Source organism: Pan troglodytes, chromosome 19, assembly GCF_028858775.2.
Source record: "Pan troglodytes isolate AG18354 chromosome 19, NHGRI_mPanTro3-v2.0_pri, whole genome shotgun sequence".
NCBI lineage: Eukaryota > Metazoa > Chordata > Mammalia > Primates > Hominidae > Pan > Pan troglodytes.
In genome coordinates, this window is record NC_072417.2 from 24,000,374 (window position 1) to 24,024,603 (window position 24,230).

Genomic DNA, 24,230 nt, shown 5'->3' on the forward strand with positions numbered 1-24,230 from the left:
CTCGGTGGCTCTCTGAGGTCACAGAGTATTTGAGGGGTGATGGTGGGGATATAGATGGAAGAGAAAAAGACCAAGGTCAGAGGAAGGGAGGTAGGAGGTGAAAGTTTTCCAAGGAGGACAGTTCTAGGGATGCCATGATAACGTAGGGTGGGGCTGCAGTGGACAGGTAGGTCATCAGTGTTGAAGACACCCAGAAATGGAAGGCTCAGGAGTGGGATGGGCTTGTCCACACACCTATTGGCATTTAGGGCTATGGCAGGCGTCAGGGTAGGGAGAAGACTGAGGCAGTCCCCAGGGTTTTCAGTGCATGGTGGTGGAGGTGACCAGGAAGTCGGCAATGACAGCAAGGGTAGGGAGAAAGAAGGTACAGCCAGGTGGTGGGTTTTCTATAGAGCGGGGACTCTGTCACAGGCTGGCTATGGCTGGCCCTGGCATGGGATGTGGAGGACCACGTCCCACTGGAGTGGGGATTGCTGCTGCAGGGGACACCATGTCCTTGGGTTGTAGCCTATTCACATTATCTGTGGAATAGTTGAAGACTTGGGAAGATTGTTAACAGCGAAAGATGAAAAGTTGCAGAGGTTTAATAGTGGGAAGTTCTGGGGAAGAGAAAACTGAGCAGATTGGAGGAGATTGGAGAAAGGCAGGGTGCTTTTCATTCAGCAATCGAAGATCCTACTCATTTACTAAAGATAAAGACAAGAAGCTGGGAGTAGGGGCACGCACCTGTAGTCCCAGCTACTCTGGAGGCTGAGGTGAGAGCATTGCTTGAGGCCAAGAAGCTCAAGTGCAGTTCATGTAACATAGTGAGAGCTCGTCTTCAATAAATAAGTAAATAAATAATAACAATTATACACATTTCAAACATAGAGACTTCCATGAAGGCAGGAATGTTTGTCTTTTTGATTCACTGCAGTATCCCCAGAGCCTCCAAAATGCCTGACACATAGTAGGTGCTCACTGAATATTTGTTGAATGAATAAATACAAAAGAGCATAAAAAAATAACAAACTCCTGAGTACCCATCTCCAAAATGTTAATAATGTTTGTTTTGACTCTTGCCACTTCTTCTTAAGAAATAAAAAGTATGAGGCACACGGCACGGTGTGGCTTACAGCTTTAGTCCCAGCACTTTGGGAGACCAAGGTGGGTGGATCATTTGAGCTCAGGATTTCAAGACCAGCCTGATCAACATGGTGAAATCCTGTCTCTATAAAAAAATAGAATTAGCTAATCATGGTGGCATTCACCTGTAGTCCCAACTACTCAAGAGGCTGAGGCAGGAGAGTTGCTTGAGCTGGGTAGGTCGAGGCTGCAATGAGCCATGATCATGCCACTACAGTCCAGCCTGGGTGACCGAGTGAGACACTGTCTCAAAAAAAATAAATAAATAAATAAAAAGTTTGACACAGTTAATGCCTCTCCCCTTCCTCATTTTCACTGCATTCCCTTCCCACAGGTAACCACTGCCTAGAGACTGATGTCATTTCATTGAATGTTGGCTTATCTTGCCTACATATGTGTTTAGCTCTAAACAATATACCTTTGTGGGATTTTTTTTGAGACAGGGTCTTATTCCATCTCCCAGGTTGGAGTACAGTGAAACAATTATAGCTCACTGCAGCCTGGAACTCCTGGGCTCAAATGATCCTCCTGCCTTAGCCTCCTGAGTAACTGGGGCTACAAATATGTACCACCATGCCTGGCTAATCTTTAAATTTTTTTGTAGAGGCAGGGTCTTGCTACATTGTCCAGACTAGTCTCAAACTCCTGGCCTCAAGTGATCCTCTCAGCCTCCCAAAGCACTGGGATTATAGGCATGAGCCACCATGACTGGCTCTACCTTTGTTATGTGTGCTTTTTTTTTTTTTTTTTTTTTCCTCTGGAGTCTCACTCTGTTGCCCAGGCTAGAGTGCAGTGGCGCAATCTCGGCTCACTGCAACCTCCACCTCCCAAGTTGAAGCGATTCTTCTGCCTCAGCCTCCTGAGTAGCTGGGACTACAGGCATGCACCACCATGCCCAGCTAATTTTTGTGTGTGTATATATATATATATATTTTGAGATGGAATCTCACTCTGTCACTGGGCTGGAGTGCAGTGGCACAATCTCAGCTCACTGCAACCTCCGCCTCCTGGGTTCAAGCGATTCTCCTGCCTTAGCCTCCCAAGTAGCTAGGACTACAGGCATGCGCTACCATGCCCAGCTAATTTTTGTATTTTTAGTAGAGATGGGGTTTCACCATGTTGACCAGGATGGTCTCAATCTCTTGACCTCGCAATCCGCCTGCCTTGGCCTCCCAAAGTGCTGGGATTATAGGTGTGAGCCACCGCACCTGGCCATTTTTGTATTTTTTTTTTTTTTTTAGTAGAGACAGGGTTTCACCATATTGGCCAGGCTGGTCTAGAACTCCTGACCTCATGATTCGCCTGCCTCAGCCTCCCAAAGTGCTGGGATTACAGGCGTGAGCCACCATGCCTGGCCATTACATGTGCTTTTAAATTTTATATAAATGAAATGATAGTGTAAGGTGCTTCTGTTTTTGAGATTTCTATTTCATACAAGTAGTACAGCTATCGACCTAAGTATAGATATAGATAGAGATAGGGAGATTCATTTGAACTGCGGTGTGGTGTTCTGATACAGCAGTCCCCAACCTTTTTGGCACCAGGGACCAGTTTTGTGGAAGACAATTTTTCCACGGATCAGGGTGAGGGGGGTGGTTTTGGTATGCAACTGTTCCACTCAGATCATCAGGCATTTGTTAGACTTCTCATAAGGAGCACACAACCTAGATCCCTGGCACGTGCAGTTCACGGTAGGGTTGGTGCCCCTATGAGAATCTAATGCCACCACTGATCTGACAGGAGGTGGAGCTCAGGCAGTAATGCTTGCTCACCTCCTGCTGTTCACCTACTTCCTAACAGGCCACGGATCAGTACTGGTCCATGGCTTGGGGGTTGGGGACCCCTGTTCTAATACATGAATAGAGCTGTTTGTTTATTGGTTCCCTTCCTGAGAGATGTGTATGTCACTGCTGATTTTGCTGTCTTAAAAACAGTGCTGCAGTGAACATCCTCATATCCATCTGCTTCTGCATGCATATGAGGGTTTCTCTAGAATGGGCACTTGGCAATGAAATTGATGAATATGTGCAGTTTTGAACCTCAACATCTGTAACTTTCCAAAATTGATTTCAGAGTTGGGTTTATGAGCCCACATCACCTCTGGGTACTTTAGCTATTGTCTCCACAGTGAGACAGTGAGACTCTGCTTTGTGATGGCAGAGTCTCAGAATGAGACAGCCCTCTTGCCAATACCCTTCAAAGCAGGGTCCCCCTTGATAGCATTCCTCTCTGGTCCAGTCCACTCGACAGTCCACTCGACAGCTCTCTAATGATGGGTTTGCTGGCTGGCTGGCTATGTCATTCACTCATTTGTCCATCCATCCATCCATCCATCCATCCATCCATCCATCCATCCATCCAATACCTATTTTGCACTCGCCACATACCAGGCACAGTGCTGGGGTTATGGCAGTGAACTGCCAGATAGTTTGTTTTCCTGATGAAGCCCAAGTCTGTCTTCCTTTCACTGGACACCACAATGCCCCAGTCCTGGGACCTCACAGTAAAGCCTAATTGAGAATGAACCAATGTGCTGTGTCACATTGTAAGTAAACTCCCTTCTCTAGAACGTTTTTGGCGAGAAGCTTGTCAGGATTTTTTCCAAGAAATTCCTGGTATGGTTCCGGATTTGTAGAGCACAATAGAAGAGAGTATGGACGTTTCTTCCCCTCTGAGACCCCCAGTATGAGGCTAATGGGCTAAGGCAATCCAGTAACTTCTTTCTCCCTGTGGTTGTGAAACAAACAGGAAGTGAATCTCCATAAAGGAGCCTACCTGAGCCCACTGGAAAAAAAAAAGCCATACATTTCTTCTGTCCTTGTGTGGGTGAGCCTTTGCAATGTAAATTTGCCACTCCTCTCATCAAAGACAGTGTCTCTCAGAGCTCCCTGCATTGGACAATGGGAACTACTTCCTCCTTCTCACCAATTTTAATCATTATGTGTACACAGACAAATTTCTAACCTAATAGACAAAGCACTGTGATCAAAGATCCAGCTGCAAAAACTTGGTGAAGTGGCCCAGAAACCCACAGGAATGAAATCAGATTGGAGCCACATGTGGTAGCTGTTGGCCTCCCTCCCTTACACTGTGGAGCTGGGCTTGACTCTGTCTGGGTATGTGGCAGACAGTGTAGGAGGGGCCAGGCTGGGTAGATCTGGGACCAGGGAGGGACAGGGCCTGAGGATACAAACCCAGAGGGTTAAAGGCCCTAAGGGAAGTCAAGTCTGGCAGAGAGATCAGAAGTCCAGGCGGTTGGCTGCACACAGCAAGTGGCGGCCCTGGCAGGTGGCTGGCATCTGGGAGGCCTGACATGGATCCAGTAGCAGGTGTTCCAGCTGCAGACAAGGCCAAGGTGAGGAATCCAAGGCAGGGGACATTCAGAAATTCAGAAAAATTGTTACTAATGGGGACAGCTGAGAGGCATGTGAAGGCTGGTGTGAACTAATTCACATGAGATGAAGAAGAAAGAACACAGGGCTTGGAGTCAGAAGATTCCACTGACCAGCTTTGTGAGTTTGGTATATCTGTCAACCTCTCTGAACTTCAGTTATTTCTTATGGAGGAATTTTTAAAAAATTAATATTTCTTTATGTATTTATTTTAAAAGAAAGGTGAGGTCTCACCGTGTTGCCCGGGCTGGTCTTGAACTCCTGAGCTCAAGTGATCCTCCCACCTTGGCTTCCTAAAGTGCTAGGATTACAGGTGTGAGCCACCATGCCCAGCCCAGTTATTTCTTTTGAGAAGTGGGTAGAATGATACCTATCCCTCAGAGTCGTGGTGGGGCTAGGTGGAGGTTATGGAAGTGTAAGTTTTTTTTTTTTTTTTGAGACGGAGTCTTGCTTTGTTGCCCAGGCTGGAGTGCAATGGTGCAATCTCGGCTCACTGCAACCTCTGCCTCCCAGGTTCAAGCGATTCTCCTGCCTCAGCCTCCCGAGTAGCTGGGATTACAGGCCCACCATCCCCGGCTAATTTGTGTATTTTTAGTAGAGATGGGGTTTCACCATGTTGGCCAGGCTGGCCTTGAACTCCTGACCTCAGGTGATCCACCCACCTCGGCCTCCTCCCAAAGTGCAGGGATTACATAGGCATGAGCCACCACGCCCGGCCAGAAGTGATTTTTGAATCAGGAAGAGTTGTTATAATCTTAGCTTCAGACTAGAGTTCACAGGGAGGCCTCTTGTTCTGTGGGGAGGCTAGGGTGGAAGACCTGGGAAAGCAAGACAGGGCCCTAGAAGAATAAAGGTCTAGGGAGGTCACTAAGATAGGGGCTCTGACAAGGGGACATGACAAGCAGAGGGTGTAGTGGTGAGGCCAGTGTATCAGTTCACTTTTGCTGTGTAACCATCGTGCTGTGTCGTGGCTTAAAACAACTGTGATTTAATTCCCCTGATTTTGTGGGTTGGTTGGGTGGTTCTTCTGGCCTGGGCTTGCTTAGCTGGGGCTGGGTGGTCCGGGATGGCCTCACTCACATGTCTGGTGTCTTAGCTGGGAAAACTGCAATGTCTGGGATGGCCAGACCCCTTTCCATGTGGTCTCTCATCCTCTAGGAGGGTCTCTCATCCTCAGCCACCTTCACATGGTAGTCTCACAAGCAAGGAAGGACAAGCCTCCAGTCACAAGCACTTTCTAAGCCTCTGCTCACATTTGATAATGGCCCATTGGCTAAAGCAAGTCACATCTGTCAAACCCAGATTAAAGAGTTCCTTTACTTTCTGACACACTACTCTCTGGGACATCTTTCAGCTTTTAATTTCACTATTTAATTATGAACCAGGGCTTCAAATAGGAATTCCCTGTCTTTTGCCATGATCGGGGGGTTGGAGTGGAGGGCAGAGGGAAAACTTTTCAGTGAAATGACTGTGTAGTGTTTGCATTTGCAGCCTGCTACAGCTCTGGATTGGGAGCAAACAGAACAGAGTGCAGGCTGGTGCCACTATAAACTAGCTGTGTCTCCCACCCAAGCTTCTGGTCTACCATGAGCTTGATCCCCTGCTTTGCTGAGGATAATTTTCAGAGCAGAATGAAATGAATGGCTACCACAGAAATTCAAATCACTCTTCTAGTTCTGGGCCATGTGTCACTTAACATGAAAAAGAAGAATAAGTCTTAGCAAAATAATAGTGAGTAAAAAAGTAGTAAGGGAAATAATTGTTCACTTAATGTTAAGTGAAAAAAAATCAGACCCCAGGGATGGATAAAATCATGATTCCCCCCTTTTTTTATGTCATAGAAAATACGGCCGGGTGCGGTGGCTCACGCCTGTAATCCCAGCACTTTGGGAGGCCGAGGTGGGTGGATCACCAGTTCAGGAGATCGAGACCATCCTGGCTAACACGGTGAAACCCCATCTCTACTAAAATTACAAAAAATTAGCCAGGCATGGCGGTGCATGCCTGTAGTCCCAGCTACTCGGGAGGCTGAGGCAGGAGAATGGTGTGAACCTGGGAGACGGAGGTTGCAGTGAGCCGAGATTGTGCCACTGCACTCCAGCCTGGGCAACGAGTGAGACTCTGTCTCAAAAAAAAAAACAACAACAAAAAAAAACGCATTTGGACAGACACGATTCCCTTTTTATTAACTATATTCATTTCAGAATTTCAGAAGTATGTAGAATACATACAGACACATTAAAACTCTTTAACTGGGAAGCCAGGGAATGACAAACACACTAAATCAAGATGGTGCTTTCAGCTGGGCATGGTGGCTCATGCCTGTAATCCCAGCACTTTGGGAGGCTGAGCCGGGCGGATCACCTGAGGTCTGGAGTTCAAGGCCAGCCTCACCAACATGGAGAAACCCTGTCTCTACTAAAAATACAAAATTAGCCGGATGTGTTGGTGCATGCTGTAATCCCAGCTACTCGAGAGGCTAAGGCAGGAGAATCGCTTGAACCCGGGAGGTGTAGGTTGCAGTGAGCCGAGATTGTGCCATTGCACTCCAGGCTGGGCGATAGAGCGAGACTCTGTCTCAAAAAAAAAAAAAAAAAAAAAAAGATGGTGATTTCTGCAAGTGGGAAGGGTGAGTGGGGCATGTGGTTAGATGTAGGATATTGACAAGAGCTTTGTTTTTTAGTTTGGGTGGTGGGTTCTCTTAGATCCTTGTTATATCATTTAAAAAATCTAATTTAGGCCAGGTGTGGTGGCTCACGCCTGTAATTCCAGCACTGTGGGAGGCCGAGGCAGGCAGGTCACCTGAGCTCAGGAGTTTGTGACTAGCCTGGGCAACATGGTGAAACCTCATCTCAACTGAAATATAAAAAATTAGCCAGGGGTGGTGGCGCGTGCCTGTAGTCGCAGCTATTCGGGAGGTTGAAGCACAAGAATTGCTTGAGCCCAGGAAGTGGAGGTTGCAGTGAGCCAAGATTGTGCCACTGCACTCCAATTTGGGCTACAGAGTGAGACTCCTCTAAAAAAAAAAAAATTATTTGTTCAGCCTACTGAGTTGTTGGTTTTGTATTTGAATGATTAAATGTTTAAAGTTTCCTCTGGGCTATGAGGTTGAGCTTGGAGAGCTGTGCTTTCATATCTGTGGGTATAAAACGTCCAGGGGTGGCCACAGGAGGAGGAATGGATTAGCCCATGGTGGGAATGTCATAAAGTCAAAGATAGGAGGTAAGCAGCTTAGGAGGCACCCTGGCTTCCCCCTTGATCACACACGTCTCCTCGGAAAACTTGTCCTCCATCTGTGGACCAGATAGTGCTAAAGTCAAAATGAGTGACCTCTCTAATGCTCACATCAGGACACCTGTGCCAGAGCTGGCTCCTGTTAACCCAAAAGAGCCAGGCAAGGGTTGCCATGGTGAGATTGTTGCTGCCTGAGTGCCATTGTTTATTCTTGACACTCAGTTATTTGGGCTTTGATTCCAACATTGTCCTAGGCACAGGGTAATAGAGCCAGAGCTGGGACGCCTCCCTCACTCTGGGGCTCCATAGGCTGGGCCGAGCTAAATGACTGAAAGTCACATAGGGGTCTGTGGAAGACCAGCCCTCTGGGGCTTGTTCCTTTCCCCAAATGCTACTCCTTTGCCCCATCAGTTGTCTGTTTCCCCAGTAGGTTGTGGATGTCAGTCTAAAATGCTGCCCACCCGGCAGAGGATGGTATGGGAGGCTGTGGGGCCATGTGGGGTGCTGTTCCCTGGCCTGTTTGGGAAAAGAGAAGGCAGAAAGCATCTAACCTTTATTGAGCACCTGCTGTCTGCCAGGCACTGTGTCCATCTCACCAAATCCTCACAGCAGTCTTATGAAGTATTACTCAAATCTCACCATCTCATGGCTAAACAAATTTTCTATTATGAAAAAATTTAAGAATATATCCTGAACCTCCATCACCTAGCACCCCACTTCAACATTCAACAAGTCATGCATAATCTTGTTTCATCCACACCTTTACCAGCTTCCCTCTCTCCTCCATTGTTTTGGAGTACATCTCAGCCATAACAGATTGTATCTGCAAGTGTTTCATTGTGTATATAAACTCCTGGGCTCAACTGAAAAGGATTCTTTAAAGCTACACTACTATTCTCACACCTAAAAAAAATCAAACAATAGTTTTCTTTTGAATTTTTTTAATTAAAAAAATTTTAGAAATAGAGATGGGGTCTTGCTGTCTTGAACTCCTGGGCTCAAGTGATCCTCCTGCCTTGGCCTCCCAAAGTGTTGGGATTACAGGTGTGAGCCATTGTGCCCTGCCATGAATTTTTAATAAATGGTATTAGAACATCTGGATAGTCATTTTGAAAGATATCAAAGTGTATCTATTCCTCACATCATATATCAGAATAAACTCCAAGCGGATCAGAGATCTCTATGTGAAAATATAAATCATACACGTCCTAGAAGAAAACAAGGCTCTGTATATGGGAAAAGCCCTCCCTTAAAAAAAAAACAAAAAAACAAAAAACTATGCCTCAAAATTCAGATGCATGAAAGATTATTAAATTCACCCACATTAAAAAATTTGTTTTTTGAGCCAGGGTCTTGCTCTGTCACTCAGGCTGGAGTGCAGTAGTGCAAACAGTGCTCACTGCAGCCTCAATCTCCTGGGTTCAAGTGATCCTTCCACCTCAGCCTCCCAAGTAAGAGTAGCAGGGACATCAGGTGCATGCCACCATGCATTAAAATGAGGATTAAAAATGCTCAGGTGAATTTTTAAAATATTTTGTAGCAACAGGGGCTTCCCATCTTACCCAGGCTGGTCTTGAACTCCTGGGCTCAAGCAGTCCTCCCTCCTTGACCTCCCAAAGTGTTGGGATTGCAGGTGTGAACCACTGCACCTGACCTAAATTTTTTTTTTTTTTTTTTTGCATGCAAAAACACCACAAGCAGAGTCAAAAGACAAGTGGCAAACTGGGGGAAATCATTTGCAAGAAATATCACAAAGGGCTAATTTTCCCAATAGAGAGAAAACATTTTTTAAAATAGGGAAAAGAATAAAAACCAAGACCTGACAGAAAAATTGGGAAAGACATGAGTAGACAGTTCACAGAAAAAGATATACAGATGGTCCTTAATCATATGGAGAGATGTTTGACTTTACTCATAATAAGCAAAATGCAAAGTAAGCCCCACTGAGAGATCATTTCTCCTCCATGTGATTGGCAGACATGCAAATGTTTGATCAACACTCTGGTGGTGAGCTTCAAGAAAATCCCTCATACAGTGCTAGCAGGAGAGCAAACTGGCCAAAGTCCTATGGAGGGGAATTTGTCATATCTAAGAAAATTACGTATGTATTTGCTGCTTGACCCAGCAAGACTTCTAGGAATTTACATGGAAGATCTTCTCCACAGATATAGAATACTATGCCGGAGTCATTTACTGCAACATTATTTGCAATAGCAAAGTATTAGAAACAACCTAAATACCCATGGAGACTGGTTGAATAAATTACAGGAATCCAGTCATGCAATGGAGTCAAATGCAGTAATTAAAATAATAAGATGGGCATGGTGGTTCATGCCTGTAATCCCAACCTGGGAGGCAGAGGTTGCAGTGAGCCAAGATCGCGCCACTGCACTCCATCCTGGGTGACAGAGAAGACTCTGTCTCAAACAAACTAACAATAATAATTAATAAAGGAAGATCTCCATGCAGTTTCATGGAGTGATTTCTATGACATATTTTTAAATAAAAAGCCAGAAAACCAAACCAGTTAAATAAAAGCCCTAGGGTATCAAAGGGTATATACAGTGTTCTGTGTTTTATGTAAGAAAGGGCAATATATTTATTTAATTTTTTTTTTGGAAACAGAGTCTTGCTCTGTTGCCCAGGCTGGAGTGCAGTGGCGCGATCTCAGCTCCTTGCAACCTCTGCCTCCCGGGTCCAGGTGATTCTCATGACTCACCCTCCTGAGTAGCTGGGATTACAGGCATGTGCCACATGCCCGGCTAATTTTGTATTTTTGGTAGAGATGGTGTTTCACCATGTTGGTCAGACTCGTCTCGAACTCCTGACCTCAGGTGATCCTCCTGCCTTGGCTTCCCAAAGTGCGGGATTACAGGCATGAGCCACTGCGCCTGGCCTTTAGTGGCGATTTCTGAGATTTTGATGCACCCATCACCCAAGCAGTGTACACTGTACCCAGTGTGTAGTCTTTTATCCCTTACGCCCCTACTACCCTTCCCGGCTGATTTTTACTAATAGATTTGTGATAGGTAGTAGCAGTTGTATAGCAATTTTGAAACTGCTTTGAATATTGAAGGACAGAACAAATAAGTAAATATACTGATGTTATTGGGAAATAAGTTCTCACTGAAGGAGAAGGGAGACAGAAATATGGAATGGGGGAAGATGAGAAAAATCCTTTAATTTTATTTGGAGCCATTAGTATCTACTAATGACTGCCAAAGAAATGATGCCCAGAAACAATGGGTATTGAGTGTCCACATCTTGGTTTCTAAATACTATCTCCTGCTAAAAGGAATCAGGGTTCCTTGGAGAAATTGCTGATTCCAGACCTGGGGTAGGGAATGCATCAGATGAGCCTGTGCCAGAAGGGAAGAAGATGCTCAAGGACTGATGGGAACATGTCAACAGGACAGAGGTGTGAATGGGGCTCCCACTGGACAAATTTGGGATAAACTGGGTCAACGGTGATCGTAATGGATTAGAACACATGGAATAAAAAAAATTCATAGTGATATCATGAGAGAGAGAAGGAGAGAAAGAGGAGTAAGGTGGTAGGGAGAAAAGAAGAGCTCATTCTTTTTTTTTTTTTTTGAGCTGGAGTTTTGCTCTTGTTGCCCAGGCTGGAGTGCAATGGCATGATCTCGGCTCATTGCAACCGCCACCTCCCAGGTTCAAGTGGTTCTTCTGCCTCAGCCTCCTGAGTAGCTGGGATTACAGGCGCCCACCACTACGCCAGGCTAATTTTTTATATCTGTAGTAGAAACGGGGTTTCACCATGTTGGCCAGGCTGTTTTGCAAACTCCTGACCTCAGGTAATCCACCTGCCTTGGCCTCCCAAAGTGCAGGGATTACAGGCGTGAGCCACTGTGCCTGGCTGAAAAGCTCATTCTTATAGTAGAATGCCAATAAATGTAGAAGGAATGATGGGAATTAGGTAATCACTATTTTGCAACCTCCAGTATAATAACTCATTTAGGCAAGGGTCATAAATTGACACTAAATCCATTGGTGAAGGATTTTGGGGGAACAGAATAGTCACATAGTCTCAAAGTATGGGAAAGACACAAAGACACAAGATCACCTACATAGAACTCTTGTCAAAAGGATTAACGTAAGTCTAATCATGAGGAAACAATCAACTAAATCTAGTGGTAGAGCATCCTAAAAACTACTGGCCTGGAGTCTAAAAATGTCTAGGCTGGGTGCAGTGGCTCATGCCTGTAATCTCAGGCTTTGGGAGCCTGAAGCAGGAGGATCGCTTGAAGCCAAGAGTTTCAGACTAGCCTAGGCAACGTAGTGAGACCCTGTCCCTACAAAACAAAAACAGAAACAAAAAAAACAAAACAACAAATGTTCTGAAAGTCTAAAAGTTATTGGGATCTATTCTAGATTAGAGGAGAATAAAAAGATGTGTCAACCAAATATAACATATGATCATCAATTAGATCCTGAATCAGAAAAAATAAAATTATAAAGGATACTTTTGAGACAAGAGTGAACATTTGAATGTGGACTGTCTTACATAATGTATTAATGAATCGATGTTAAATTTCTTGCAGGTGATAATGGTATTGTGGTTTATGCAGCAGAATATCTTTGTTCCTATGAAATACATGCTGAAATACTTTGGGGTAAAGTGGCTTGTGTTGTCTGCAATGATCTTTCAAAGATTCAGAGGGGAAAAATGGTCTTCATATATATTGTTGAAATGGAATTCCTTTCTTCCTGACCCATCTAACCTAACACTCCCCACTGGGCTGGTCACTGGCGAAGGATTCCTTTTCCGTTTTCAGCGCTCCTTGGTATGGAGCCCGGAGCCAGCAGAGCAACAAATAGGTGCAGGGCCTGCTCCCGGCACCGTGTTCTGATTTCCTGTCCCCTCATTCGCTGGGAACACTGAGTTGAGGGCCTGGAGACGCAAGTTCAAGTCCCATTGACCCTGGGAAAGTTATTCTACCTCCCTAATTTCCTCATCCTGGGCTTCAGGGTCTTCAAGGCCCCACCCAACCATGATGTCTGGTGGAAGAAGCCATCTTTGAACGCCAATGCATATAGGGTCCTGGGAGCTGGGGACAATTTGGTAACTTCTAATGACCCTCTGTGGCAAGGGGATGGAAAGGAAGGTTTGTCCTTTGGTTTCTTCCTTCCCTAAACTAGGTCCTAGTAATTTTGGGGAAGAAAGAAGACAGCAAGGAATGCATGTGCACGTGTGGGTATGATTGTCAGTGAGTGAGGAGCTGAAGCTGGGGGCTGGGGGGTGGGATGGGGAAAATGCCTGGGGGCTGAGGGAGGACCCTGCTTGGTGTCCCAGGGCTCCTGGGGAAGCTCCTAGCCCCACCTGTTCTGCTTCCACCCCCAGGCCCATGAGAGGCTGGAGGAGACGAAGCTGGAGGCCGTGAGAGACAACAACCTGGAGCTGGTGCAGGAGATCCTGCGGGACCTGGCGCAGCTGGCTGAGCAGAGCAGCACAGCCGCCGAGCTGGCCCACATCCTCCAGGAGCCCCACTTCCAGGTTCCTGGCTGCTAGGGCTGGGGTGAGGGAGCAGGAGGTGGGTGGACCGGGGCATGCTGCTGTTGGATGGGCCAGCAGGAAGTTGGATCTGGGATGGGAAGAGACCCGGGACACTGCCCCATTGTCCCTTCTCTTCCCACCACCCCTCAGTCCCTCCTGGAGACGCACGACTCTGTGGCCTCAAAGACCTATGAGACACCACCCCCCAGCCCTGGCCTGGACCCTACATTCAGCAACCAGCCTGTACCTCCCGACGCTGTGCGCATGGTGGGCATCCGCAAGACAGCCGGAGAACATCTGGTGAGGACTGGGCAGGGCCAGAGTTGGTGCTGGTGAGGGTGGGGGGATTGAGAATAACCAATGAACGGACAAAAAAGGCCAAGCGTGGTCTGAAGATGAAGATGGGGCCAGCTTTGTGGAGGGAAGGATCGATGCAGCAAAGGGTCGGGGGAAGACCCAGGAGACCATAGACACTGAACACACACCTGTATCCGCACCTCTCCAGTCTGCCCACCTCTCCCCTCATTAGTACCTGCTGTAAGTGAAGAATTTAGGCAGAAGGATGGAGGAGGACTTTGTGAGGGTGGGGGTGGGTGGGTAGGGACAGGAATGGAGGAGCTATTAGGAGACTATTTGAAGATTCTGACTTGGAGCAATTGGGGCCTCATCTTACACTCCCTCTGACCTCCAGGGTGTAACGTTCCGCGTGGAGGGCGGCGAGCTGGTGATCGCGCGCATTCTGCATGGGGGCATGGTGGCTCAGCAAGGCCTGCTGCATGTGGGTGACATCATCAAGGAGGTGAACGGGCAGCCAGTGGGCAGTGACCCCCGCGCACTGCAGGAGCTCCTGCGCAATGCCAGTGGCAGTGTCATCCTCAAGATCCTGCCCAGCTACCAGGAGCCCCATCTGCCCCGCCAGGTGGGCCCCTCACCCAGCACAAGGCCCAAGGGATGGCTGAGCCTCCTGGCTGTCAGGGTTGCAGGTCTCACGGAGGCCCTCCTCTCCTACTGGTTTCCTCCAGGGAAGATGGGGGTGGGACCTGCAGCCCAGGGGCAGCTGACCGCAGCCGCGGACAGGCCTCTGCCGCTGCTGCGCCTGCACATGCTCCCACATTGGCTGGCATTATGCACGCAGCCACAGCCTGGGGTACAAGTGTATGAGAGAGCGCCTGCATTGTGGTCAGCGTTCTTCACGTTTGTGCGCGTGCGCAGGGTGGGGTTGTCATATGTCCTGGACAGCTGTCTCCTGGTTGGTCAATTCTGGGGGTGTGGCTGCTCTGTCTACCTATCCTATTGGGTCTCTCGCCCTCCACCAGAGCCCTTCTCCAAGGGGAGAGGGTGAGTGGAGGGAGGGATCCAGGATTAGGTGCCAGGGTCCTGTCCCCTACTTGGTGGTCCCGCATCCTTGGTCCTGAGATCTGAATCCTGTAGTACTAGATGCAAAGGGAGGTTGGCACCAGGGAGGAGCATGGGCAGGCCTGGAGGCATCACTCCTGCAGGGGGACAGTTCGATTGCCCCTTACGTCTTTGTGAAAAGAGGGGGCATGGGGTAGACCTCCACCTGCAGCCTTCTGCTGACCCTTCCCCCGACCCTTTGCTGATTCCTGGGCCCAGGTATTTGTGAAATGTCACTTTGACTATGACCCGGCCCGAGACAGCCTCATCCCCTGCAAGGAAGCAGGCCTGCGCTTCAACGCCGGGGACTTGCTCCAGATCGTAAACCAGGATGATGCCAACTGGTGGCAGGTGAGCTGCGGGCACCCCCGCATCTCTCCAGGTATGGTGCATGGGAGGGCGAGGGCACAGGGAGGGGTCCTCTTGCTCAGGCAGATCTTGGTCTCATGTCCGTTTCAGGCATGCCACGTCGAAGGGGGCAGTGCTGGGCTCATTCCCAGCCAGCTGCTGGAGGAGAAGCGGAAAGCATTTGTCAAGAGGGACCTGGAGCTGACACCAAACTCAGGTAGGAGGTCCCCCCTACCCCACACCTCCAATCTGGGATCCGACAGGGCCCTGTCTGCCTCACTCACCCATCTCCCTATGGCCAGGGACCCTATGCGGCAGCCTTTCAGGAAAGAAAAAGAAGCGAATGATGTATTTGACCACCAAGAATGCAGGTGGGTATCAGAGCTCCCCCTCCCTTGCCCTCCTCTAACATGGCATGCCTTTCCCTGTCCCCACCCATCACCTGTGACGATGTGTGCCTGGCTCAGATGCTGCCAGCCGTGCCCCTAGGCCCTGCCCAACTCCCCTCTGCTCCCCTGTTCCAAGCCCTCTTGCCCTCAGCCTCCCTGAGAGCTCCGCCCCTCCCTCACCGTGCAGCCTGGTGAGCAGCGCCATCTCCCTGTGTCCAGAGTTTGACCGTCATGAGCTGCTCATTTATGAGGAGGTGGCCCGCATGCCCCCGTTCCGCCGGAAAACCCTGGTACTGATTGGGGCTCAGGGCGTGGGACGGCGCAGCCTGAAGAACAAGCTCATCATGTGGGATCCAGATCGCTATGGCACCACGGTGCCCTGTGAGTGGGAGCTGGGCCCTGCTGAGTTGGGGACAAGGAGCAGGGCTCCCCTGGGGCCAGGGCTGGGCCCACCGAATGGGCATCTTCATGGGCACCAGGCCAGGTGGTACCTTTGGGTACACGGGTTGGGGTGCATGCCCTCTGTGGGTGGTTAGGGGAACTTCAGGCTCAGGAAGGGTGAGGGAGGTGTCCAGCCAACAGGTGGCCTAGCGGGCTGGGCTGGCATCCACTTTCCTTCTCTTGTTTCACTTGCTAAAAGCCGTGAAGAAAGTGAGTGCCCAGCTGTGCACCCGGGTGAAACAGGCTACGAGCTGCGCGTGTGTAGCCTTGTGGAAGACAGGGCTTCTTAGTGGCAGAAACAGCGGGGGTGGTGGAAGCTCCTGGCTGCCAGAGGCAGGACTAAGAGCACTGCCCTGGTCTGCTTGGCTCTTGCTGTGTGGCTTTGGGCTGTACATTGCCCTTTCTGGACCTCAGCCTCTCTTCTGTGGGCTCTGGGCTGGACCATGATTACCAGCTCATGTCTCTGTGTGTGCCAATGGGGAGAGTGGGGGGCAGGTGTGTGCAAAGGCAGCAGTGCTGGCAAGATGGGGAGCAGACTGCACCTCCAAGGCTGGGAAATGGGGGCCTGGGTAGGGGTGCATATATGTGTCTGAGGCACTGTAACCTGCCCGTGCCCATTCGGTCCAACCTACCCCCATCCCCCTAGACACCTCCCGGCGGCCGAAAGACTCAGAGCGGGAAGGTCAGGGTTACAGCTTTGTGTCCCGTGGGGAGATGGAGGCTGACATCCGTGCTGGGCGCTACCTGGAGCATGGCGAATACGAGGGCAACCTGTATGGCACACGTATTGACTCCATCCGGGGCGTGGTCGCTGCTGGGAAGGTGTGCGTGCTGGATGTCAACCCCCAGGTACCGCCACTTTGCTCCTTCCCAGCCTGCCCAATGTCCTCTCTGCTGCCTCATTGCTCCCCCATATAGTTCCAGACACCTGTCACCTGAACACGCCCATGTACCCCCTTTGCCCTCAACTACTGCTAGAAACCCAGCCCACCTGGAACCTTTCTCAGCCTTCCAGAGTCCCCATTCCTCCTCTAGTCTCCTCCAGTCACCCCAGCCACCTGCCAGCTGTTTGTCATTTGTCCCAGAACTCATGTCCCAGACCCCCGGGCACCCTTTTCTCATCCACTCCCAAGTGCTCACCCCAACCCGTTACCCTCACAGCCTTTCTCTGGTTCCTAGGACAGACATGGGGATATACTCCCTACCCTGCCTTCTCCTTCTGTAGGCAGTGAAGGTGCTACGAACGGCCGAGTTTGTCCCTTACGTGGTGTTCATCGAGGCCCCAGACTTCGAGACCCTGCGGGCCATGAACAGGGCTGCGCTGGAGAGTGGAGTATCCACCAAGCAGCTCACGGTGAGGGCTCTGAGGTGTGGGGGAGGGGTCTGATAGCTGCCTAGGGTGGTGGGGGACAGGCCTGAGCTGACAGAGAGAAGGAGGTGGTGTTGGGGAGGGACAGGGGCCTGTTCCAGTTATCAGTGAGGCAGGACATGGTCCCCCCTGCATAGATGTGGAAGGGGAGGTCTGAGAGAGGAAGTCCAAAGTCTCAGAGTGAGCCAGGCACACACCTAGCCTGGGATACATGTGCTTCTGACTCCAGGCCCCCAGCTCAGCCCACTCTGCAGAGACAGAGTGCTGGCCAGAGAGAGTTCCCGAGGGCAACTGGGAGAGGTGGGCAGGAGGTGGGCCAGGTGAGCTTGGGTTGCTTACAGCTGGGGGAAAGCTGAAGGGTAGGAGAAAGCCAGAGGCGGAAAGGCTGGCTGGAGGACTGAGTCAGCGTCAGGGAGCAGGCAGCGCCTGGAGGAGAGGCTTCAAGGCCTCATTGCAGAACTCCAGCCCCATCCTCCTTCCTATGTCTTGCTGCGCCTTCCCAGGAGGTGGAGGGTTTGCGGCGCTCTGAGCGCAGGGGTCCCTCTGCTGGCCATGCCTGGTGCTGCAGCATTCCGGCCCCAGGTCAGAGCGTGCCTGGGGCCCAGGAGAGGCTGTCTAGGCTGGCACCCTTCTGCCAATGACCCCCTTAAGGAGCTCTGGACCTTTGCCTGATCCCCATTCTGGGCACCTCCTCCTTGGCAACAGGTGTGGCCAACTGGAGCTGTTGGGATGCGGCTAGCTTCAGCTTATTTAAGTCAGTTGTCAAGTACCCTTCCCCACCCCTGCCCATCCAGCTTCCACTGGGTCGAGGGTGGGGTTGCCCTGGGTACTTGTGGATTGCCCCGGTACCAGCCTGTCTAGCTGCATAGGTAAGGCAGCCTAGTCAGACTTGAGGGAGCACTGGCTTGAGAGTCAGGCAGACCCTGTTTAGCCACTGACTGGCTGTGTGACCTTTTTATACCTTCATTTTCTCTGTTATAAATGGGAAAGAATTAATCCTATCTTGTAGAGCTGTAGTGAAGATTATGTGGCATGCAAAGCATTTAGGGGTGTGATTGGCAGTTATTAAAGCTTATTTCCTCCCTTTCACTCACCATCTGTGGTTGATGGTGAGCCACTTTGAGGCACGCAGAGAGGGGCCCCTGCCTCCCTAGCCAGGGAGTCCACACCAGGGTTGGGCTTTGGGGAGGCGGAGTGGGGGCAGCTGTAGCTCCTTCTGACAGTGGGGGTGAGTTGTGGGCACTGACTGTAGGGAGGTCCCCTTGTGCCTGGGCAGGAGGCGGACCTGAGACGGACAGTGGAGGAGAGCAGCCGCATCCAGCGGGGCTACGGGCACTACTTTGACCTCTGCCTGGTCAATAGCAACCTGGAGAGGACCTTCCGCGAGCTCCAGACAGCCATGGAGAAGCTACGGACAGAGCCCCAGTGGGTGCCTGTCAGCTGGGTGTACTGAGCCTGTTCACCTGGTCCTTGGCTCACTCTGTGTTGAAACCCAGAACCTGAATCCATCCCCCTCCTGACCTGTGACCCCCTGCCACAATCCTTAGCCCCCATATCTGGCTGTCCTTGGGTAACAGCTCCCAGCAGGCCCTAAGTCTGGCTTCAGCACAGAGGCGTGCACTGCCAGGGAGGTGGGCATTCATGGGGTACCTTGTGCCCAGGTGCTGCCCACTCCCGATGCCCATTGGTCACCAGATATCTCTGAGGGCCAAGCTATGCCCAGGAATGTGTCAGAGTCACCTCCATAATGGTCAGTACAGAGAAGAGAAACGCTGCTTTGGGACCACACGGTCAGTAGGCACACTGCCCCCTGCCACCCCTCCCCAGTCACCAGTTCTCCTCTGGACTGGCCACACCCACCCCATTCCTGGACTCCTCCCACCTCTCACCCGTGTCGGAGGAACAGGCCTTGGGCTGTTTCCGTGTGACCAGGGGAATGTGTGGCCCGCTGGCAGCGAGGCAGGCCCGGGTGGTGGTGCCAGCCTGGTGCCATCTTGAAGGCTGGAGGAGTCAGAGTGAGAGCCAGTGGCCACAGCTGCAGAGCACTGCAGCTCCCAGCTCCTTTGGAAAGGGACAGGGTCGCAGGGCAGATGCTGCTCGGTCCTTCCCTCATCCACAGCTTCTCACTGCCGAAGTTTCTCCAGATTTCTCCAATGTGTCCTGACAGGTCAGCCCTGCTCCCCACAGGGCCAGGCTGGCAGGGGCCAGTGGGCTCAGCCCAGGTAGGGGCAGGATGGAGGGCTGAGCCCTGTGACAACCTGCTGCTACCAACTGAAGAGCCCCAAGCTCTCCATGGCCCACAGCAGGCACAGGTCTGAGCTCTATGTCCTTGACCTTGGTCCATTTGGTTTTCTGTCTAGCCAGGTCCAGGTAGCCCACTTGCATCAGGGCTGCCGGGTTGGAGGGGCTAAGGAGGAGTGCAGAGGGGACCTTGGGAGCCTGGGCTTGAAGGACAGTTGCCCTCCAGGAGGTTCCTCACACACAACTCCAGAGGCGCCATTTACACTGTAGTCTGTACAGCCTGTGGTTCCACGTGCATGCTCGGCACCTGTCTGTGCCTCTGGCACCAGGCTGTGTTTATGTGTGTGCGTGCGCGCGCGCGTGTGTGTGTGTGTGTGTGTGTCAGGTTTAGTTTGGGGAGGAAGCAAAGGGTTTTGTTTTGGAGGTCACTCTTTGGGGCCCCTTTCTGGGGGTTCCCCATCAGCCCTCATTTCTTATAATACCCTGACCCCAGACTCCAAAGCCCTGGTCCTTTCCTGATGTCTCCTCCCTTGTCTTATTGTCCCCCTACCCTAAGTGCCCCCCTGCCATAACTTGGGGAGGGCAGTTTTGTAAAATAGGAGACTCCCTTTAAGAAAGAATGCTGTCCTAGATGTACTTGGGCATCTCATCCTTCATTATTCTCTGCATTCCTTCCGGGGGGAGCCTGTCCTCAGAGGGGACAACCTGTGACACCCTGAGTCCAAACCCCTGTGCCTCCCAGTTCTTCCGAGTGTCTAACTAGTCTTCGCTGCAGCGTCAGCCAAAGCTGGCCCCTGAACCACTGTGTGCCCATTTCCTAGGGAAGGGGAAGGAGAATAAACAGAATATTTATTACAAATGTTAGAATATATTTCTTATACTAGGAATCTCATTTGCATTTGCATAGACTATACACATGGGGTGGAAAGGCCAGGCCTGCCCCCATCTCGTTGGTGTGGCTCTGCGTATACTACACACTCATTCTCCTGCTCCTCTTTTCCCTTAGTCAGTGTCCTTTCATCCTGATTCAGCTCTGCTTTGCATCACCCTCAGCCTAAGGGAGTGGGAAGGAAATGGGGTGTTTTCTTGCTGACCTGAGGCTATAGGGTCACTTGCCATTTCCTACCTTCTCTGGGGGATTTGAGGGTAGAGGCAGGGGAAGATCTGTTGTTGCAGCTGCTTCTGCCCCCTTGATCCAAATGACCATAATCTCTGATGGAGATGGGTTGGGTACCTGGCCTTCATGGCACCTTCACTGCTAGGGATGCCCAAGGGACAGGCCTGGGGCCCTTCCCTCCTGTCTCTTCTCGGTCTTTCCTCTCTGAGCAGCCTCCTACCTCCCCTGCCTGAGCCCCCACTCCACAGCCCTCCCAGGTACCTATCAGGTGGGAGCAGAGGCTGTCAGTCCTTGGCTCACCTGGAACAGGGCTGGGGCTGGGTTGGAACAGGTGTGTGTGCCCACCACATTAGGTCTATGACTCTGTTCTCCCTCCCTGCCATTGTGGACTCTTGTATTTGAGGGACCTCAAGAGAGTGAGGACCCTACCATCCACTGTCCATATTCAGTCCCAGCCCCAGTGCGCTTCCTCTGTCCCCTCCTTCAGCCATCCAATTCTTGAGTTTTCTCACTGATTGGTTTTCTTTCTTTTTCCTTGGATTAAATGTGAAAGCAAAGGCTTCTGGCTCTGCTTGTCTTTGGTTGGGGTTGGATGGATGGCTTTGGGAGAGAGTGAGAGCTGGGGAGCACAGCACAGATGACTACTAGAATGGAAGTCAGAGCAACATGTCTTGTTTTCTGCGATGTCTTCCTTTCCTCTGTCTTGCCCCTGCACACTCCCCCATCCCCAGAAGATGCTCCTTCTAAGTGCTTGTACCCAAGGACGTGAACAGACATTTCTCAAAAGAAGACATACAAGTGACAATGTATGAAAAAGTGCTTTACGTCACTAATCATCAGAGAAATGCAAACCAAAACCACCGTGAGTTACCATCTCACACCAGTCAGAATGGCTATTAAAAGGTCAAAAAATAAGAGATGCTGGTGAAGTTGCAGACAAGAGGGAGTGCTTATACACTATTGGTGGGAACGTACATTAGTTCAGCCCCTGTGGAAAGCTGTTTGGGGAGTTCTCATAGAACTACCATTCATTCCAGCAATCCCATCACTGGGCATCTACCCAAAGGAGAAGAAATCGTTCCACCAAAAAGATACCTGCACTTGTGTGACTGTCACTATGGGACTGAATGAAGGAGGATGTACGCCACTTGTGACAGTTACTACGGGACTGAACAAAAGAGGACAAACGCAGAAATGAGAACAAGACAAAAGAATCTGCTTTAAAGAAGGGGTCCTTGCTTTTGCCTCTAGTGAGCAAGGGCCCTGAGCTTCCACAGCCCTCCATATTTATTGGGTAGAAAGAGCAGGGAGGAGCAGGTAACCTTTGGTCAGCTGCTTGATTTATCACAGGTTCACATAATTGCTGACAGGCTTCATGTGTGCCTGTAGATAATCACAAACACTGCGCCTGAGGTGTGACTGCCCTCAGCATTCCTTCTGGGTGGCAGACGCAGTTTGTCAGTTTGCCAGCATTCTGCATTATGAGAACAGTTTGCTCATACAGCCTCCAGTGGTATACTGAGTTGATCATGACCCTCATTCTTTCGGCCTCCAACATCTCCCCCTTTTTGTTTTTACATTAATTGAACAAAATCTGTCCTCATGTTATGGGGGTTGATGTCAGTGTGACTCTGGTCAGTCCTCATTCTGTCTTTGCACTCAGATTCAACTGGCTCATGGCTCATACCAGGGGAACCAGGCCCATGGTTGGGATCCATGGGTCCCTCCAGTCTCCTGTTCCATGGTTGCACACACCTTGAGGGCACCCACATGGTTTGTCCATCTCCTATAAAAACATAAGCATACCCTCGTCCCCACGTTAGTAAATCTATAGGCAGTGGGAAACATATTCTGAGGTTCCTTAATGCTTTTCCTACAAAATGCTGACATAACGTAGGACTGCTGAGCATGCCTTGGGGTAAAACTTTCCATTGATAATGAGAAACAGGCTTTCTCCAATCAACAGAAGGCACAGAAAACAAATCGAGGCTTATCCTTCTCGTGTAAGGGTATAGTAAAAAAAAATCTCCAAGATCCATTACTGCCAGAGGCCAGTCTCTTGCTCCCGTATCCATAAGCCCACAAAACTTTTAATTTGCACTGCACAAGTGGGTCTACTAGATGCTATTGGTTGTGATAGATAAATGTCCCTCCGAGTTGTACTTCCAAATCCTTGATTCCCTTGTTTCTTCTTTCGTGGAGAAGGGTGTAATTTGCAGGAGATAAGCAACAGTTGAGCAATATATTCTCCCAGTTCAAAACCCAAAGATCTTGTAACATTACCACTACTTGAATTTCTCCTTCATAATCCAAATTAACAACTCCTGGGACTACAGTAATGCCCTGTAAGTTAAGACAGCTTTTGCCTAAAATTAATCCCATGTATCCTGTTGGCAAAGGTCCACAAATCCCAGTGGGAATCTTCGTGGATTTGTCTCCTCCAACTAAAGTAACACATTCTTTGACTGGGAGACCCAATCCTGTGCTTCCAGGTGTTCCTGGGGAGAGGGAATCAATGTGCCTCCCGGAAACCCACCCTTGAAACGGAGTTGTGGGCTGGACTGCGGATGCCCTCATTGTTTGAGGTGCCCACATCCAGGCCCCCTTCTCATTTCCCCACAGGGGGGTGCTGTTTTGATGAAATTTTGAATGGCATTGATTAGCCCAATCATTTCTTTTATTGCAAAGGAGGGCAAAGTCCTGGTGTTTTTTTCTATTGTGCGGGAGGGAACTGTATTATAAGATCCCTTCTTTCCAGAGATCTGACGGCATTCTTTTTTGAAATGTCCAATTTTTCCACAATTATAACACTTTCCCACTTTAGGGTTTGACCCTTGGCTCCTTTTAGGTTTATCAACTACTAAACTAGCCATTGCTTGAGCCAACATTGTAGAGCGATGAAGCTCAATTCCCACATCTTGACAAGCTCTAAGAAAATTTCCTAAGCTTCTTGTACATCTCACAGGTGCCAGTGCATGCTTACAATCCACGTTTGCATTCTCAAAGCCAAAGTTAAAGTTAGTATTTCTGCAGCCACAAAAGAAGACGGTACAGGCCAATCTTCACCCTCCCTCTCCTATTCACCGCCCTTGATAGGTGCTGTGGATGGGGCAAAAAATTCTTTCAAATTTTGAAATAATGACAAAAGGACAGTACGGACCAAACCCCAAACAGAAAAAACAGAAAGAATGGACAAATTCTGCCCCATGTTACCCTGATTCAGAAACTTCCCGCTCCCAGTACCTCTTTAGGGAGCTGACCTTATATCCCAGTACTTTTTTAGGGCACTGACCTTATATCCACTGCCAGCAGACTCGTTCCGGGGTTTCTCGTTCGTCTGGTCAGTTTCACTTTCTCTGCTCCAGCGGACCCTCCTCGTTCGTGTCCCTATCTGTCCCTGTCTGTCTCTGCTAGTCTCTACTAGTCCCTGCAAGTCCCTGCTTGTCTCTATCTGTCCCTGTCTGTCCCTATCCCTGTTCATCCCTGTTTGGGCACCACTAGTGACAGTTACTACGGGACTGAACAAAAGAGGATGAACGCAGAAATGAAAACTTAAGACAAAAGAATCTGTTTTAAAGAAGGGGTCGGGGGCTTCTTGCTTCTAGTGAGCAAGGGCCCTAAGCTTCCACAGCCCTCCATATTTATTGGGTAGAAAGAGTAGGGA

General features: G+C 49.8%; 1 protein-coding gene across 9 annotated transcripts in view; it reads left to right on the forward strand.

Annotated features, from left to right (window-relative positions):
- The window catches only part of MPP2 (MAGUK p55 scaffold protein 2), a 32,650-nt gene extending 11,527 nt beyond the window's left edge, over window positions 1-21,123 (forward strand). For 7 of the 9 annotated variants that reach the window (XM_016931720.4, XM_016931724.4, XM_016931721.4 and 4 more), the window contains 10 exons: window positions 13,114-13,266; window positions 13,417-13,566; window positions 13,958-14,185; window positions 14,881-15,012; window positions 15,121-15,226; window positions 15,312-15,380; window positions 15,618-15,779; window positions 16,486-16,688; window positions 17,065-17,193; window positions 18,485-21,123. In XM_016931720.4, the coding sequence (XP_016787209.1) occupies window positions 13,114-13,266; window positions 13,417-13,566; window positions 13,958-14,185; window positions 14,881-15,012; window positions 15,121-15,226; window positions 15,312-15,380; window positions 15,618-15,779; window positions 16,486-16,688; window positions 17,065-17,193; window positions 18,485-18,661 (1,509 nt within the window). In that variant the 3' untranslated portion in view covers window positions 18,662-21,123. Of the gene's footprint in view, window positions 1-12,767; window positions 12,980-13,113; window positions 13,267-13,416; window positions 13,567-13,957; window positions 14,186-14,880; window positions 15,013-15,120; window positions 15,227-15,311; window positions 15,381-15,617; window positions 15,780-16,485; window positions 16,689-17,064; window positions 17,194-18,484 lie in introns of those variants that run through there. The other 2 variants (XM_054671445.2, XM_016931726.4) reach the window with 2 other exon arrangements.
- The last annotated feature ends 3,107 nt before the right edge of the window (window positions 21,124-24,230 follow it).